Consider the following 19,283-nt stretch of genomic DNA (forward strand, 5'->3'; position numbering starts at 1 on the left):
CACATTATAAAACTTTTAAATGACTCTTAAACAGTCTCCATTATGAAGAATAAAAAAATGTGCCTTAACATGCCACATTTTTTAATTTACTGCTCTACAGTATGATTTATTTTATGACGTGGATGTCACTTATTTATTTCTATTAAGAAATTATTACTTGGGATTCACACCATAATTTTATGCTTTGTTTTTTATTCTAGTTTTCAATAGAAAAATTTCAAGAAGAAATTCTTTGTGAATTGAGAGAAACAAATATATTTATTGAGAGGTGCGCAACCTGATTTTCTGCTGAGAAAATTGTATTGTGACATGAATATCATTTAATCGTAGAGCCACTAAACAGTGTGATTTAGGGATGAAACTAAGTACTATTGTTTATTTTTTAATCTATTTCAATATTCAAAGGATTTAGAGGTAAACTCTTTATGAGTTGGGAGATATCATATTTTTTATCATAGGATGCTCACTATCTAATAAAATTTTTTTTTCTCTCTGCCCTCATAAAATTTCCCTTTCAAACCAATTTTGTTTGAAAGTAGACACAAAATAGTAACATATATTTCCACAAGCCTCATATCACTCTGTCAAGTAGACTTAATAAGTCTCAACGAATAACATACCAAACTGTTGAAAATTCAGGATAACCTCTCTTCAATAAAAAAATTTATTTCTCTTTTTCCATAGATATTTCTCTCTCAAATAAATTTTATTAGAACCTAGACTAAAAATAGAAGTCTAAAAACTTGATGTGGGTCTTAAAAGAATGAAAATAAAATCATTTCCAAGTCATTGAGACGGTTTATGTCGCAGAAAACAACACTTGTGCTTCCTTCAATAGATGAACCATTTCAAACCACAAGAATTTTCTTCATGAAACTATTTTCATTTAAAAGTATATTCAATTTGAGAAGTTAGAGTAAAACTTCAGCTAAAAATAAAATCATATGTTCGGTAAAAAAATTCACGGACCTCAATAGACAGTTCCTGGATTTTGCAGGGTCTTACAAATAGATCCTACTATAAAAACCACACAATATCTTTGAAGTGTGCAATACAAAAATACCTCATTTTCTTCTTCATATTACTGCTCCAAAATAGCATAGAATACTCATTCTGCAGAGCGCCTTTCAATATTCTTATAATTATTCTGGAGGTGTATCACTTGACCACAAAAAGTGTGGGCAGCCATATCTTATTCCCATGCAAGATTTAGACTCAAATAAAAACAAAAGACTACTAATGACAACAAGTATCAATAACTTTGATACCAATGAAAGAAAAACTCGTGCGATCCAGCAGGAGTGTATACTAATTTTTTTACTTTATTTTGCGATTCTTTGTCTTTTCTTCAAGGTCTAGATCACTTACAAGTAGTCCTTTTACAATATAATAACTTCATATATATATATATATATATAAAAGAATACAATAGGATCTCAAGAATTTGAAGCCATTCAAAATCTTTCTTTCAATAACAAAAAAATTACACAACCTATGTTTTGGCAATAAAAGATACAATGAATAAATAAGAAAGAAACAAAATAGGGCGCAGGAGATTACCTCAATCGGGCTAATACACTCCAAGCCGAGTCTCCTCCTTCCGATTGTGCTCAGGGATCTTTGATCGGTCTCTTGATTTCTCCTTCTTATGGCAAAACTCAAATAATGCACATGGATCGCAATCTAGAATCACCCACATAAAGCCTCAATGCTTAGGTCTAATTCAAGCCCCTTGGCTTGATCCTTATGAGAGATAGAAATCAAGAAAGGAAGAAGAAAACTACTAGTTAGGGATGATCACTTTGCGACTTACAAAATCACATAACCAAAACCTAGCTCGATTTAGAACCATTGGAGAAATTCAAGCTTAACCTAGCCTAGCTAAGGCGTGCCCTCCTTATGATAGTTTGTGAGAGAGAGAAGCGCTACGTAGCCTAGCTTGGGCGTGCCCTCCTTATGATAGTTCGAGAGAGAGAGAGAAAGAGAGAGAGAGAGAGAGAAAGAGAGAGAGAGAGAGAGAGAGAGAGAGAAAAAGAGAGAGAGAGAGAGAGAGAGAGAGAGAGAGAGAAGTAGGCTAAGATGGGGCGTGGCCCTTGAGGTTTCACAGAGAGAGAGAGAGAGAGAGAGAGAGAGAGAGTAACCTATGGGGGGCGTTTCCCTTATAGAGGCTAGAGAGAGATTTTATTTTAGAAAGAAGAGAGAGTAAGTAAGAGGTGTGGAGACAATGGAGGAGAATGATAGATTTTTTATGCATTAGGGTTTGCCATAAAATCATATGAGCAAATCTTGACTGTCGTTCTAATGAGACTAGTGAGGTGAGAGATGTGAGCCATTCATTTCCTAGATTCACCATCAAAATGCAAATAAAGGTTATCGAACATTATCCTCCCTTTCCTAAACTTATTTCCATCGAATAAGTTAAATGAATAAATTATCTCTTTACTTTCTCTATTAATAAATATTCATTCTTTATTTTTCAAATCAAACATTCTTGATTAACAAGATATTTAAAACTCAATATAATCATTTCTTAATGCAAGTGGGCTTCTCTCCAAAACATAAAGCCAACTAACATGAGATGCCTCTCACAATATTTAGCTAGAAAATGCAATTCCCTATGGGTGCGGTATGCCACCCTTTGGTGGCCACTCATGGGTTATTTAAATAGGCCTCCAATTTTATGGAGGGTCCCATATGTTTCAAAACAATAAAAATTGATTTTTAGATTTTTCAAAATCTCTTAGTTTAGTTAAAACTTTAGAAAATGATTTGTTTTTATTTATAAATCCAAATGACAAAATAGATTCATAAAAATTCAAATAAACATTCTAAAAATCAAATAACATAAAATTAATTAAATTAAATTAAATTTGACGGGAATCAAATCCGAATTAAGATTTAATCAACGCATAGGATCACTCCACCTTCAACTGTGGACTGTGATCTACACTAGTTTTTTCAAAGTGACCAAGCAGTTCCCATGATCTACAGTCCACTGCAGGGGCTCATGATTGGACCGCCAAAGTTAATTAATGCATTAGGGACATAATCCTAATCTGTGAATTTCAAGTTTTTCCCTAAAGACAAACCATGATTCAACAGATCATGATGCAACTATGTCTCTAAGACGCATACGGATAATCTCTCGCACATGTACACACTTTATCTTCAATGGTGGATTACTATCTCAGTATGTCTATCTATGTACACATTGTGTGATGATACAACGATAAAGTTTTAGTCCTATTTTTATAGACTATTCATCACACACAAGGGTCACACTGTCTCTCGGCTCTCATTCGGGCATATTCCGACCTCATCAAAGGCTAACCCACTAAACCATCATCGGTTTCATCTTTATGCCGAGGTACCTTAGGTTTTTTTCCACTCGACTGACCTAACACGTCAAGCCTAGGCTGAGTATCGACAATTACATATGCCTAATATAGTTCACAAGTGGAGCATATTCCACTACTGAGTTAATATTTCACTGTATACACTGTTCATATAAGCTCCTATAAAGCCCTTAAAAGTCACATAAACCCAACAATTTGGGTTAAAAAGAGGTTTAAATTAATTTGAGAAGTGAGAAGAAATAAATGTACAATTCTTATGGTTCAAGATACCTTTTAAAACACATTGGATCGATTGTGAAAATAGATATATTTTTCCCGTATTATAATAAAGAGAGGGCAACTTTTTAGAGGGAGAAAGAATACGCGGAAGGACTTATATTCCGGGGAGAGAGAGAGTGGAGTCCCATAAAATGGTCCGAGAGAGACAAAACTGATTAGGTGGGGTGTCCGATGGTGAAAAACTTGGAGGGAGAGGAGGGCTGTGGCTTTAACCTTTCAGGACGAAAGCTTTACAAAAAGAGAAAAGGCTTTTAGGACAACAGCTTTAGAAAAAGAGAAACGGAGACTTTTTGTGGGAAGAGAGAGTGTGAAAGAACTGGAAAAGGTTAAGAAGGAAGAGCTGGAAGTGGTTAAGAAGGGTTGGATCGTGCTCATTTCGAGATTGGAGTTGCAGTAGAGTAGATCCATGGAAGTTACGGCTTCGAACACTGTCCCTCGTTCTCTGCAATTCGACGAAGATGACTTTCCTTCTGCTTCTTCTCTCTACCCTAACTCCACTCTTGGTATTCATGCTCTTTTTCCATTTGCTTACTTATTGGGTTCTCTCTCCCCCTCTCTTTCTCACTATAAAATTCTATTGTGTTCAGAAAACTAAATTTCCATAGATTACTTGAAGTTAAGGTGATTTGTGTCGTATCATTGTTGTCATGGTCCACTAATTTGAATTCTGGCAGTGAAAGTGTAATTAGGTTTGTCGGCTTTTACTTTGGTGCGTGGAATTGTGTTTTAAAGCTCTAGAGTTTGTACTTGTCTGTCACAAGATGGAAGTTCGATTGGGGCCATCGGATCTTAGTTGAAGTGTTGTGGAGCTTCTGGTTATAACTCTTCAACGATATGTTTCTTTTCCTTTCTTTTTTTTTCTTTTTTTCTTTTCTTATTTTTGGACTTGGAGATTTTACAGTAGCGATTGTCTTTTGATGAAAAAATTGTGCGTGCATTGGGTTGTCATTTAGATAACCTGAGTTTTCTTCCAAATAGGTAACACTATCAGTCTTAATTTCAATGTATCGTATAGCGGTGTGTGTTTGGATGCACGCATGTGAATTTTATTTTCTTAGGCTGAAACAAAATTGTAATTCTCTTATATGGAGAAGGCCCATTGGGCTGTTACAATTGTTTGCACATGGGGGCTGTATTCTTGACCTTGTTAGCGTATTGATATACATCATTACGGATATATATCAGTGTCTGTACGTATACGTATCTGTATGACTGTATGGGTATATATCTCTTGGGTATACATCTCTTGATAAGATTAGGTGTCTAGCATCTCTTGATTATGATAGTATTAATTAGTAATTATCAATAGCTATTAGTATCTATCCAAAACTGTTATTAGCCGTATATTTATACGGGGTATTATATATTCTTTATGAATTTAATATATAGAGAGTTGCCGCAGTGTTTTGAGTTTCTCACATGGTATTAGAGCCATAGACTCCTCGCCTTGGCTCAGATCTGAGCTCGCCAACCTCAGATCTGAGGTCGGGAAATTTCAAGATCCTCGCCTCGGCTTGGATCTAAGTTTGCCAACCTCAGATTTGAGGTCGGGAAATTTCAAGACCGTCTGCCCTGTTGTTGGCTCATATTCATTCCGAAAATTTCGTCTGTACCTTCTTCTCTCTCTTTCAAAGCCCGAAGTCTCTTTCTTTCTCTGCTAACAAATTTGGTTATCTCTCTCTACATTTCTTCCATATATTTCAGGGTGCAAGTATTACTTTCTCTCTTTAAAAGCTGGGTCCGGCTGATCACGTGTAACTTCATCTCTCTCTCTCTCTAAGCTGAGGATCCTATTTTGCTCTCCCTCTCACTGTCTAATAATATCTCTAGCTCAGCAGTTATCTCATTCTGTTTCTCTGCAACTTGGTCTCTAAGCTTTCTCTATGCAAAAGAGGCAAACTGTGTGCGGGTCTCTTAAATTTTCAGTCTATCTCTCCCTGTGGGTATCATCACTTTCTCCCGCATCTCCCCCATTTCAAGACTAGCTTCTTGATCTGTAGCTTCCCTTGCACTCCGATCCATCCTCTCTCTATCTCTCGTTTAGAGCCTTTCTCCACTCTGTTACCGTGTCTCTCTCTCCTGAAACATGTAAGGATTTGACACTTTCAGCCATGATGGGGAGGATCCTAGGGCTTCATCTCGCCCATTCGATGATGATGGTTACATTGGCTACGACCCTAGCCTCCCGTCTTAGCGTTAAAACTCTGCAATAACCTTGAGGTTCTCTCTCATTCTCTATTTTCTCTCAGTCTCTCTCCATTTCTCTATCACAGTCTCATTATCTGTTTTCTCGGTCTTCGCACTTTCTTGGTCACTCAGATACTCTCTCTCTTATCTCTCAAATCTCTCTCTTATCTCTTGGTCTCTCTCCACTCTCCGATCTCTCGAACTCTCATCGATGCCTCTTATCTTTTCCAAACAACTCTCTCTCTAAACTGTCGCACACTTTCTCTCTCTAAACTGTGCATCAAATATTTGATGCTGCTCTCTCTTTCTCTCTCACGCCTCTTTTCAAGGTTTCAAGTTTAAATTGTGCGTCAAACTTTTTTTGACACATCTCTCTCTCTCTCTCTCTCTCTCTCATCCCACGCCTCTTTCAAGGTCATCTTTCTCCATTGGATACCCATTAAGGCAATATCTCCCCGTTCTCTCTCAACAAAAAAAAAAAAAAATCTCCTTGTCTCTCTCTCTACACATTGGATGCCCAACTTCTCTCTCTCTCTAACTGATATCTTTCTTCTTTCTCTCTAACTGATCTCTTTCTCTCTGATCTTTTTATCTTTCCCAACTTTCACCAACTCAGTGGCGCAAAGCCCATGACTTCCCTTTACTGCTTGTCCCTTTTTCTTTCCGATGGGCATGGAACAATCTCTATTTTGGTGACGGCCTTTGTTTAGTCCTACAAAAAGCTCAGTGTTTGACGGTGGTGGAGCCATCACTGGTTTGGTTTAAGCCTTGAGCAACTTCTCTAGAGCCATCTCTTTCTCTAGCTCTTTCAAACTTTGAGAGAGAAACTGGTAACTGTAACCCTCTCCTTACGTTTGAATCTTCTTTCTTTTGTAAACCATTGCTGCCTCGCTCCCATCTGATGACATACCCTTATTGGTATGTTACAAAAAAATGAATTGGGAGGTTACAAAAAATATGAATTGGGAGGTTACAAAAGATTATGATGATTACAAGAATAAATGCAATGGTTACAACACAATCAATCCCTATCCTTTACACACTCCACAAGATGAGTGGGGGAAATTGGACATAAAGTGGACCGCCGCACATTCATTCCTGAATGAAGTGGTAGTAGATCTCAATATGCTTTGTTCCGGCATGTATCACCGGTTTTGCCACGAGATAAGTTGCCCTAAGATTATCACAAAGTAAAGTAGGTGGATATGAAGGAAAAACGCCAGGGACAAAAAGTAAATGTTGTATCCAATTACTTCAAGAGCCACGATAGCCATGGAGCAATATTTCACTCTCCTCAATCTTAATACCGTGCGTTGTTTCTTGGAAGCATGATATGAGATTTGGGTCGAGGAAGACTCAAAGACTTGTGATTGATCTTTGATCATGTGGACAACCTGCCCACTTGGCATCTGAGAATGCACGTAGTGTGAGAACAAAAGGCTCATTTATCGGGAGTTCCTTCTGAATGCTACAGGATATGTTTAACAACAGTTGGATGTGTAGCAGTGGGTTCAAGCATAAATTGTTGCAATGCTTGGTTAACACCATAAGAAATATCAAGACGAGCAATTGTAGCGTATTGAAGAGCACCAAGCGATACTAACAATAATTTGGAAGTTGATGCTATTCTGTATAGATAGGCTTAGAGCCAACAACAGTAGGACTCGAAATGGGTTTGGCCAGACGGAGGGTATCATCTATTCCATGAACTTCCACATCTAGAAGTAGTGGAGATCACCTAGTTTTCATGTCAAACCGAGTATGGAGAGGAGTAGGACCGTTAATGTCACACATTGTAGACCTACTTAACATGCTGCCATCTACATATAAGAGTAAGATCAAGATTCCTCGAGAATCATGTTTGACAAAGCTTAGTACAACGAAAGCAAAACTTAGGAGATAGGAGCTAAATCATTGAAACTAGGCTTGTGTAACTTGTTTTAGTGCATAAATCTCTTTCTGGAGACGACATAATCAGGCTGAACTGGTTCACAAAAACTGGGGGCTGGCACATGTAAACTTCCTCAATAAGGACCACATTCTTGACATCAAGCTACTTGATTGAACAATTAGCTTAGTTGGGATACAACTAAGCTCAAGGTTTAACCACAAGACTAAAGATATCATCAAAATCAATGTCATGCATCAAAATAGGGCACACCCAATAAGAATAATAAAAGTAATCCAAATAAAGAATTGACCAAATATCGTTGAATTGCTGTCTTTATTTTTGATTTGAGTTATTAAAAAAAAAAAACCAAATCAATTTATGGCCATTTGTTTTGCCAAGATTAAATCTACTGTGGGTGTATGCTGTTCTGTCGGCCTGTTGTTGTACAATAATAAAATACGTTCACACACATACATAAGGAAAAATATTATTAGTGTACTACATAATCAAATAGTTTCAGAGCAATTAACCAAATATTGGTGAATCCTATAACCAACATGTATGACATTATCAGAGCCTTTTCCCAACTGTTTGGGGTCTGCTATACGAATGCTAGTTCACCATTCTGCTTTATCAAGGACGATACCCTCAGTGAGGCCATAAATCCCTTTGTCTGTTCTCACTACTTCCAACCATGTTTTTTTGGGCCTACCCCTTGCCCTTTTTGAGCCTTCCACTTCAACCAACTTGCACCTTCTAATAGGTGCTGTACTAGGTTCGCACTGCACATGGCTAGCCCACCGAAGTCTACTTTCTCTCATCTTGTCGTCTATTGGAGCCACATCTAAGTTCTCCCTAATGTATTAAATCTATCCCTTCTTCTCTTGCCACTCATCCATCTTAACATCCTCATATCAGCTACACTCATTTTATGATTATGTTGTTTCTTGACCTCTCAACATTCAGCCCCTTAAAGCAAAGCCAATCTCACAGCTGTCCTATAGAACTTCCCCTTCAGCTTCATTGGTATGCAACGATCACATAAAACTGCGGTTGCACATCTCCACTTTGCCCACTCAGCTTTAATTCTACGTGCGATATTTTCCTTAATCTCTCTATTTTTGTGAATTGTCGACTGAAGATATTGAAAATGCGCTCTTTTTGGTATTTTTTGGCTATCATTATTAACTACTTCCTTGTCTCTGCTCATATTATTATTAAACTTGCATTCCATATACTTGTCTTAGTCCGGCTAATTTTAAAACAATTAGATTCAAGAGCATCCTTATATATATATATATATATATATTCGTTTGGCCTGAAATTTGGGGACATATGCACTTCACTAATGTGCACAAAAAAAGAATTGCAAAGTTTATAGTGACCAGCCCTAGCCACATTCGTTTGGTATTTTTGCCATTTAGAATTTATCGTACTATTTTTTATATTTTTTTGGTTCATCTTTGTGTGTGGTACTTGCCCTAAAAATTTCAGGTCATATTGGATTCATAAAAAAGTTATGAGTCAAACACTTAGTCACAGTGCTGACTATATGATCCACTCGCGTTCAATCTAGGCTGTTGGGTGTGTTCTATTCCATCAGCCATTATATGTGTGTTTGCATGCATGTGGGGGGCACTTGTATTGAAAATTAATACAATTCAAAAACAAAAAAGTATTTGTGTTTCCTTGTTACGTGTGTTCATGTATGCATTTATGTGCCACAATCTAGGGGAAATGCCTGAAGTTTCTCTAACTAATACATGAATTGGTAACACTTTCATGTGTGGTAATATTCAAAGCAGCCATGTAGATGGAAGACTTAATAATATTGTATAATCAACTACCTGATATAAATTTCCTTCCCTTGTTTGAGAAGTCAAGCAATCATACACGAGGAAGGATTGGACTACTTAATATACCGCACTCATGCTTAATTGTTGGTTATGTGAAGTTAACTTTGAGGTGACAACCAGGACCTGCTGAAATTACAACTAAGCTGTGTAATTATCATTCGGACCTCGTCTTATGTCGTATTGTTGGGGTTATGTGGCCATTTAAAGGCCCTATGAGAGCATGTAAGACTATGACTATAGTGATGTGATAGCTCATGTGGGAGCATAGTCTGGATGGATTGTGGGGCATCGCTGATGCCATGACTCACCTGAGTTTTGACGGGCTATAGTTCTGGTTGATGCCTAAAAACCCATAGCCCTAGGCATTTGTGCACAACTGATAAGGGTTTTGATTTGGGGTTGTCTCTTGATGAGGTTGGAGTTGGGCATAGGCTGGTCAGCCAGGGGACTGGGTGTGATCCCTGTGTATGGTGATTGGTTGGAGAGGACAAGGACCAAAACCATCATCATTACCATCGAACATCATGTACACTAGATAACTTCTAGGAAGCAGCCATTTGGGTGAGGTTGTATGTTGTGTACATGTGCTGAAGAGATGTCTCCTTACAATACTAGACTGTGTTGGTAGGGCCTATGAGGTATTGTGTTAGAATGGGGCCAAGACTTCTCCTTAGGGAGGAACCCGTAATCTACAGGCTAGGATCAATTATGCTTTATTTATTGGCTGACTTTGATAGTCCAAGTATGAATCCTTACGAAGCGCTGTGGGTCATGAAACTGTTGGGTCGGTTTGAGAAAATGACAGTGAGATGCAGTTTTCAGAAGGGATGTAGTCTTAAGTATATTTCTAATATTCTTAACTCCTTGGATCCAATTCCCGTCAAATCTTCTTAAATATGTTTACTTATATGTTAATTATGTTTTAGATAATTTTGAATTTTTAGATCTCTCTGGATATTTTATTTTAGTAAAGGATTTTTAAATATGGAAAAATTAATTTCCTGGATTTATTTAATTTAGAGGGAAAAAATATTTACTGGTTTTCTAAAAATCTTTTTATTTATCAAAAATTCTTTTTAGGGTGTGGGGGCCCATTGGAACTTTGGGCCCACCATTTTAAACCCATTACGTGGGGGTGGGGGGCGTGGGGCATGGGGCATGGGGCCTACATAGCTCACTATTTGTGGGACGCCCCACATATTTCTTTCTTTCCTTTTAATGTGTAGCTTGTGATGGAAGCCATCTACTTGCTTTGAAAATAAAAGGAAGACTTTTTGGAATAAGTTTGATTGATTTGAAATAGGAAGGTGTAGAGATTGATTGAAACTAGATTTGTAAATACATAGTGTTTTCTCTACACAAATATTTGATGGGAATAGAGTTATGGAGATTGAGGGATAATGGTTCTAGCTCATTCCACTAATCATGATAGCTGATCTAAAGAATGAAGGGCTATAATCCCTGCACCCCACAGGTCTCCAAGATCTATGGTTAAGATTAAGTCTCATAATGATGGCTAAACCCTGGACCCCAAAACCCTTGCCTCCTCTCTATAAATATTCTCTATGAGGGTGTATTCTCTACATATGTGAAATTGGATTGGCTTCTGTCAGGTATGCCCCACTCTCTCCCTCTCTCTTATTTCTCTCTTCTAGGTAGGGTTTTGAATTGCTTTAAGCGTAGAGCAAACTCTAAGGGGCACGCCCAAGCCACTAGAGGGTAGCATACCCTCGACTAGATGGTGGTTGTGTTATTCTCTTGTGCAATGCGATTGCTTGCATCCCATGTCATGATCGCAAGAGGTTTTGCCTAGGCTTCCCAAATTATGAGACAAGGTTAGGACCAAGAGCCCGTGTGCCATTGGTGGAGGAGACCTGGTGTGGGTTGTACGAAGTCCTTGAGGGTAACCTAAGGTAACTTATTCGGTAATTTTAATGGCTTCATGTTTCTTGATTCTTCATGCATTGTATTTTTGTTTAAGTGTAAAGAATTGTAATGATATGCAAGAGAAGATCCTAGATTATATTACGGTACATTTTGTGAATAACACTGTAATTTTGGATACCTGTAAGTGTTCTAGATGAATAAAAAAAAGAAAAGAAAAATTATAACTGTATATACTTGGCTAGATCACATTATCCTACTTTCACGTATTTAAGTGAAGATCCTGACACTGATTTCTTGTTCTAGCTGGCTTTCCTCTTTTATGCTTTGATAGCTTCCATTTTCGTTCTAGTTGTTTTGGCATGGTGTGCTGTCCATTGATCTCAGTCCTTAGTACTTGTTTTTTGAGTATATGTTTTCATTTATGTTATACATTTCATTTTAATAGTGTGAATTGGCTATTTTAAAAGCAAATACATGGGACATGTTACTTGTCATGGTACGTGTGCCAAAAGGGATTTCAGAACTGTTGCATTGCTTGTGACGGCCATAGTTGAGGTACCTTCCCCAAATTCTTGATTGATTATTGAGTTATCATAGGGCAATGGCTTGTGGTCAAGAACAACGAGTATGGGAGATTTGGATGCTTAAAGATGGCGGGGAAGAGAGAGTGGTGGGGGAGGCATTGTGGTCCTCTGCAGCTTCACGAAGTATCACTTTTATGCAAGTCCATATGGCCTGTGGGTTTTGAATTTTGTGCAGCCCGAAGAAATTCGTCATATAAAGAGTTCTTTGTTATTGAGACTTCATAGCCCTTAACAGGGTTATGTTTTTGTATGTTCTTAGATATTTTATACCATAGAAGTATAATCTTCTGTTTTATTTTCTTATTTTAATTAAAATGGCATTTTGGAGTTAAAAGAATGTTTTCTAAAGGTTGAATAACATTATGAAGATGTAACAGGAGGAGCCTTATAGTGGCATGGTATAATTGGTACAAGGGAAATTTATGCAAATACCCATTAGAGATGAACTTATTTAACATTCGCACCAGCTCTTTTGATTTACCATGAGTTGGAATAGTTGCAATTGAGTAAAATAGTGAATAGTTCACTTTCATGGGTAATTTCCCTTGGTTTAAAGATTGCAAGGTGTTATTTTTATAGATTTTGATAAATCTGAGGAGTTTTATGTCTTTTGAAACTTGAGGAGTTTAATATCTTTTGCTTTTTTAGTTTTTGCATGGGGAAGAGGGGACTATGGGCAGCTAGGACTTGGTGATGATGCTGGACGTGACTTCCCAACATGCATTCAATCTTTGTCTGACAAAAGTATTGTTCATGTGTCTGGCAATGACTTTCATACTGCATTTCTAACTGGTGAGGATTGAATTTGATAAATTTATAAAATGTGGATCAATTATGGGTGTCATTTTAACATACCAGTTTGGACTTTCTTTCATTATTATTATTATTTTTTGGGATAAAATAACCTTTATTTTTATTTTCAAATGAAAATATACACTTTCCTGTTTGCAAATTTAGTTTATTTGGCCTTTGTTTTTTTTGGGATTTTCGTAATGAACTAATGTCATGATTTGACTTTTAGGAGAAGGTGATTTATTTATGACTGGGAACAATGACTCTGGTCAACTTGGCGTTCGGTCGAGAGAATCACAATTATCTTCTATGCGAGTATCTTCTTTGGATATTTATCGGATTTCACATGTTGCCTGTGGTCAAGCTCATACAGTTGCTGTTACTGGTACCACAGACTGTTTATATTCCTTTGAAGATTTCTTGATTCTAGTTGTATTTAAGTGTGTACCTATAGAGTTTGATTGTTCTTAGAAAATTTTAGCATTCTTAGGAAAACACATGGGCATGTACAGGGAGCTAGGAAATGTTTTGGTTCTGATCATGTAGCTACTTAAACTGATTTTTGAATATGGATTCATTTCTGATCACATATGTTATTACTTGTTGCAACCGTTACATTTTTTGATAATGCATTATCATTTTAGATATGGGTGCTGTGGTCTCCTGGGGTGCTTCTGAGTTTGGTCAACTGGGACACAAGGATGCGATTGATGTTGTTGATGTGATTCAACCTCGTATCGTCAAGGGAACTCGTGATTTGCATTTTGTGCGTGTTGCTTGTGGAGCTGCTCACACACTTGCTTTAACAGGTGAAGATACAGAGTTCTGCATGCTTAACTTGTTGTAGGTTTATTTTAGTTTTGTTTTCTGATAAACTTTCAGAAGCTGCTCTTGTTAACTATGGATAAATTTACATGATTGGTAGAGTCTATCTTATTTCCTCAAAATATAATTCTGTTGTAGTACCTCTCTTAATGCCACAGAATCATGGCAGTACATGCTGCTTTTCCATTTGATATTTAGGTTTTGAAATTATAAGCCTAAAATAGGCCACTGCTGTTCCCTTAAAGCTTTTCATTGCTATTGGGTTTTGAGTTTCTCTTGGTTTTGTTTATTTTCATCTGCCACATGATTTTATGTGAAGAAGCCATAGCATGTTAGATATAAGAAAGTTCGTCTTGCAGTTGAGCCAGATTTATGATGGAAATGTGGTTGAATGGGTGTCATTTCTGACTTCTGCATTCTTGGGAGTGAGAGCTCTTACTTCTGAATTAGACTCTTCTGAATATCATAACAAGTGATTTTATGGTGAAATTCTCCTAATGCATGTGTTTTTAGTTTTTGAATTTCCTGGTGTCCGAGCATGAGATTGTCTCGAAATGGCTCACTGTTCTAATCAATGGGATTGTAGGCCCCATACAATGTAACACTTGGAGACCAGCTGAATTTACAGAGCTGAACTTTGATGGACTTCATTAACCTATGGTCAAAGGCCTGGGTGATGTTCCGAGATAACACAAACATGTCTTTGATTTAATTATTATTATTATTTTTATTGTTTGGGACCTTCTGGCTTTGTTCGTGAGGCTATGGTTCTAACAGATTGAGAGCATTTACTTCTTCCTCTTGGGACCTCTACTAGTGGAGAGCAATTATCTCAGTGTTATTAGGACTACTGGTAATTTGTGGAAGATGGCTGAGGTAATGGAAGAGCTCCTCTTTTTGGAGAGATTCTATTGGTTGCTTATATTGTCATATCTATTGGGAAACTAATGATTTGGCAGATAGGGTAGCCAAAAGGGATTGGTATTGCTCGCGTTACTGTGGAGGCCACTTTCACATTTGTAGTGCTTCACTCACTACCGATGACACTGTCGACGACAAATACTGACATATTCTCAACAAATAGCATATTATACCACAAAAGCTCAGCTCTCATGACGTTAAAATAGAAAAACATACATGCAGAGAGTTTACATTTTATTGCATTAAAAAAAATTGAAGATAAAATTGAAACATACGAGTTTTTTTTATTAAAATTATAAATTCATGAGATAAAAGTAAATATCATTACAAAAAATTGAAAAAAAATATATTTTCTCATACTGTATGTATCAAGAGCCTTATTTTCCGAAATTTCTAATTTTATTTTTAAATTATTCCTAATTTTATTTAGTAAATTAATTTAAAAGTAATTACTTAGAAAACCATATAATGTATCAAGATGTATTTTGGCAAAATCAACAGCGATTCTTTGTGTAATCAAACAAATCAAACTAATTTTGTTTGTGTGCTTGTTGAGGCCTTATGGTCCTTTTCATTAACCGAGCATTTATTGATGGAATTCTCTGTTATTGAAGAGGAAAGGGGTTTGGCAAGCATGGAAGCAGTCTGATTCTTCAATCCCTTTGAATGTAGAAAACCTTGGCCCTTCACTGAGAGCAAACTCCCCCTATACTTCTGGTAAAATGTTCGTGTTTTCTCTCAATTTGTTAGTTTTCTTCTGGGTGCTGGTATCTTAATACCATGAAAAAATGCAAAATGGATCAGTTTTAATGCTCAAAATTCTTTTTTGTTGTTAGTATCATTTGGTTGTAGTAGTGATAAATGTGTAGAGTTTTAGATACGAAGTCCATCTCAAAGATGGATTTTGGAAGGGCGAAAAATGATTTAATTTTGGTTGATTATCATGCCAAAGCATAAAAAGTTTGATGATTTTCTCCTTGTAAAAATATGATTATGAATACCCCACCTAGAGAAATTACCACTATATCCCAGGTAAATAATGCCATTACAAATGTCTTCCTTTTAGTTTTGGATACTGCATGTATATCTTTTTCTCTTTTAATTGTAGTTTCACCTTGAAAATTGAAACTTTGCAGTCCCTCAATTGTCTTCAATTTACACATATGAAATCATGTTATTTTTACTTTTTCTTTCTCGTACTATCCCATTTCTTTTCCTCTCTCTCCCTCTCTTTCCCCATCAGGCTGTACAACTCTGCTCATATGAAATTTTTGGAGTACAAATCAGCATGTATGCTCCTTTTTTGTAGTTCAAGTAGGAATCGAACTCGGTATGCAGTGTTACAATCATCTTCCAATAAACCAATGAGGCCCAAGCCCATATTTACCGATTGCTTCCACCAACGCTATCTAAGCCGTCCATCCTAGGGCAAAGAGAAACCCTAATTTCTTCTCTCTCCGTTCTCCAAGAGACCTTATAAGGTTGAGGCACTCATGCCCTTTTCCTCATCGGATTCCATCCATGTTATTTCCATTTTCTCTGCAGGTTGATTTTCGTTTTTATTTAGTTTTTCCTCTAAATCGAAGACATCTATGGTGCTTTTAAAAACGATTTATCTTCATGTGATTTTTTTCGCAAGCTTTTGATGGAAATTCTCATTTTTATGTATCACACTCTTCCTTTGATCATAATCGCATTTATGGTGTTTTTAACAGCGATTCCTACGAAGAGATGCTACATTAATTCATAATTTCGGGACTTTAATGGACACAAGAGCCCTGATCTCTTTTTACAGACCCTCGCTTTTCTCGTAGGTTCCACATTTTCTCTTGCTCTTTCCCTCTCTAAATGCTTTTACCTAGTTTAATCTTTCAACCCTTTTCCTTTCCCTTATTTTCTCTCTAATTATCTCTATCTAGATGCTTTTGCCCAGTGAAATATTGAGTGGAATTGCTCGGTGATGACTGAATTTGCTTTAACCACGCTGAAAATGGCGGGATTGTTGATGGAAGAAGTGTTTGTGTGCTTGTTGAGGCCGTATGATCCTTTTCATTAATAGAGGATTTATTGATGGAATTCTGTGTTAATGAAGAGGAGAGGGGTTTGGCAAGCATGGAAGCAGTCTGATTCTTCAATCCCTTTGGATGTGGAAAACCTTGGCGCTTCACTGAGAGCAAACTCCCCCTGTATTTCTGGTAAAATGTTCGTGTTTTTTTTTCATTTTGTTAGTTTTCTGCTGGGTGCTGGTAGCTTAATACCATGAAAGAATGCAAAATAAATCAGTTTTAATGGTTAAAATTCTTTTTTTTTGTTAGTATCATTTGCTTGTAGTGGTGATAAATGTGTAGAATTTTAGATATGAAGTCCATCTCGAAGATGGATTTTGGAAGTGTAGAAAATGATTTAATTTTGGTTGATTATCATGCCAAAACATAAATGGTTGATGATTTTCTCCTTGTAAGAATATGATTATGAACACCCCACCTAGAGAAATTTACCTTTATATATCCCAAGTACATAATGCCATTACGAATGTCTTCCTTTTAGAGAAATTTACCTTTATATATCCCAGGTAAATAATGACATTACGAATGTCTTCCTTTTAGTTTTGCATACTGCGTATATATCGTTTTCTATTTGAATTGTAGTTTCACCCTGAAGATTGAAACTTTGAAGTCCCACAATTGGCTTCAATTTTCACTTATGAAATCATGTTATTTTTACTTTTTGTTTGTCGTACTGTCCCATTTCTTTTCCCCTCTCTCCCTCTCTTTCCCGGTCAGGCTGTACATCTCGTCTCGTATGAAATTTTTGTAGTACAAATCAGCATGTGCGCTCCTTTTTTTGTAGTTCAGGTGGGAGTCGAACTTGGGATGGAGTGCTATATTCGTCATCCAATTAACCAATGTCTTCTTTTTAGTTTTGCATACTGCATGTATATCATTTTCTATTTTAATTGTAGTATCACCCCGAAGGTTTATACTTTGAAGTCCCTCAATTGTCTTAAATTTTCATTTATGTAATCATGTTATTTTTATTTTTTCTTTGTTGTACTGCCCCATTTCTTTTTCCCTCTGTCCCGCTTTTTCCCTGTTAGGCCGTACATCTCTGCTCAGAATGAATTTTTTCAAGTACAAATCTGCTTGTACACTCCTTTTTTGTATTTCCGGTAGGAATCAAACTCGGGATATAGTGTTACATTCATCATCCAATAAACCAAGAAGGCCCAAGCCCATATTTACTGACTGCTTTCACCAGCACTATCTAAGCCGTCCATCCTAGGGCAAAGAGAAACCCTAATTCTTCTCTTTCCGTTCTCCAAAAAACTTTTTAAGGTCGAGGCGCTCATGCCCTTCTCCTCCCCGCATTCCATCCATGTTATTTCCATTTTCTCTGCAGGTTGATTTTCGCTTTATTTTACCAACATTCTCCTTGCTTTTTCCTGTAAATTGATGCTATCTATGGTGTTTTTAACAACGATTCATCTTCATTCGAATTTTTTTCGCAAATTTTTGATGGAAATTCTCACTTTTATTTATCGCACTCTTCGTCTGATCGTAATCGCAGTAATGGTGTTTTTCGCTGCGATTCATATGAAGAGATGCTACATTAATTCTTAATTTTGGGACTTTAATGGACACGAGAGTCTTGATCTCTTTGCATGGACCCTCGCTTTTCTCGTAGGTTCCACATTTTCTCTTGCTCTTTCTCTCTCTAAATGCTTTTATCTAGTTTAATCTTTCAGGCCTTTTCCTTTCCCTTATTTTATCTCTAATTATCTCTCTCTAAATGCTTTTGTCCAGAGAAATATTGACTGGAGCTGCTCGATGATGACTGAATTTGCTTTAACCATATTGAAAATGGAGGGATTGTTGATAGAGGAAATTTTTGTGTGCTTGTTGAGGCCGTATGATCCTTTTCATTAACAGATGATTTATTGATGGAATTCTCTGTTAATGAAGAGGGGAGGGGTCCGGCAAGCATGGAAGCAGTCTGATTCTTCAATCCCTTTGGATGTAGAAAACCTTGGTCCTTAACTCAGAGAAAACTCCCCTTGTACTTCTGGTAAAATGTTCGTGTTTTCTTGTCATTTTGTTAGTTTTCTTCTGGGTGGTGGTGTCTTAATACAATGAAACAATGCAAAATAGATCCATTTTAATGCTCAAAATTCTTTTTTTTTGTTAGTATCACTTGGTTGTAGTAGTGATAAATGTGTAGAATTTTAGATATGAAGTGCTTCTCGAAGATGAATTTTGGAAGGGTGAAAAATGATTTAATTTTTTTTTATTATCATGCCAAAGCATAAAAAGGTTGATGACTTTCTCCTTGGAAGAATATGATTATGAACACCCCACCTAGAGAAATTTACCTCTATATCCCCGGTAAACAATGGCATTGCAAGTGTCTTCCTTTTAGTTTTGCATACTGCGTGTATGTCTTTTTCTATTTTAATTGTAGGTTTCACCTTGAAGATTGAAACTTTGAAGTCTTGCAATTCTTTTCAAATTTCACATATGAAATCATGTTTTTTTTCTTTTTCTTTCTCGTACTGTTCCATTTCCTTTCCTCTCTATCTCTCTCTCTGTGCCCGTCAGGCTGTACATCTCTTGCTTGGATGAAATTTTTAGAGTACAAATCAGCATGTATGCTCCTTTTTTGTAGTTCAGGTAGGAATAGAACTCGGGATGCAGTGTAACATTCATCA

At 36.8% G+C, this 19,283-nt stretch overlaps 1 protein-coding gene across 38 annotated transcripts in view; it reads left to right on the plus strand.

Moving 5' to 3' along the window:
- Positions 1-3,706: 3,706 nt before the first annotated feature.
- LOC18446390 (uncharacterized) overlaps positions 3,707-19,283 on the plus strand; it is a 118,966-nt gene continuing 103,389 nt past the window's right edge. For 32 of the 38 annotated variants that reach the window (XR_016047109.1, XR_016047110.1, XR_016047112.1 and 29 more), the window contains exons 1-4: positions 3,707-4,138; positions 12,689-12,832; positions 13,062-13,217; positions 13,477-13,641. Coding sequence is in view for 19 of the 38 variants with exons in the window: in XM_088855206.1 (XP_088711332.1) it covers positions 4,042-4,138; positions 12,689-12,832; positions 13,062-13,217; positions 13,477-13,641 (562 nt within the window). In the remaining 19 variants the exon portion in view is untranslated. Of the gene's footprint in view, positions 4,139-12,688; positions 12,833-13,061; positions 13,218-13,476; positions 13,642-18,383; positions 18,644-19,283 lie in introns of those variants that run through there. The other 6 variants (XM_088855231.1, XM_088855235.1, XM_088855234.1 and 3 more) reach the window with 3 other exon arrangements.

Source organism: Amborella trichopoda, chromosome 13 (assembly GCF_054954075.1).
Source record: "Amborella trichopoda isolate Santa Cruz 75 chromosome 13, AtrichopodaSantaCruz75HAP2 v2.0, whole genome shotgun sequence".
Classification (NCBI taxonomy): Eukaryota; Viridiplantae; Streptophyta; class Magnoliopsida; order Amborellales; family Amborellaceae; genus Amborella; species Amborella trichopoda.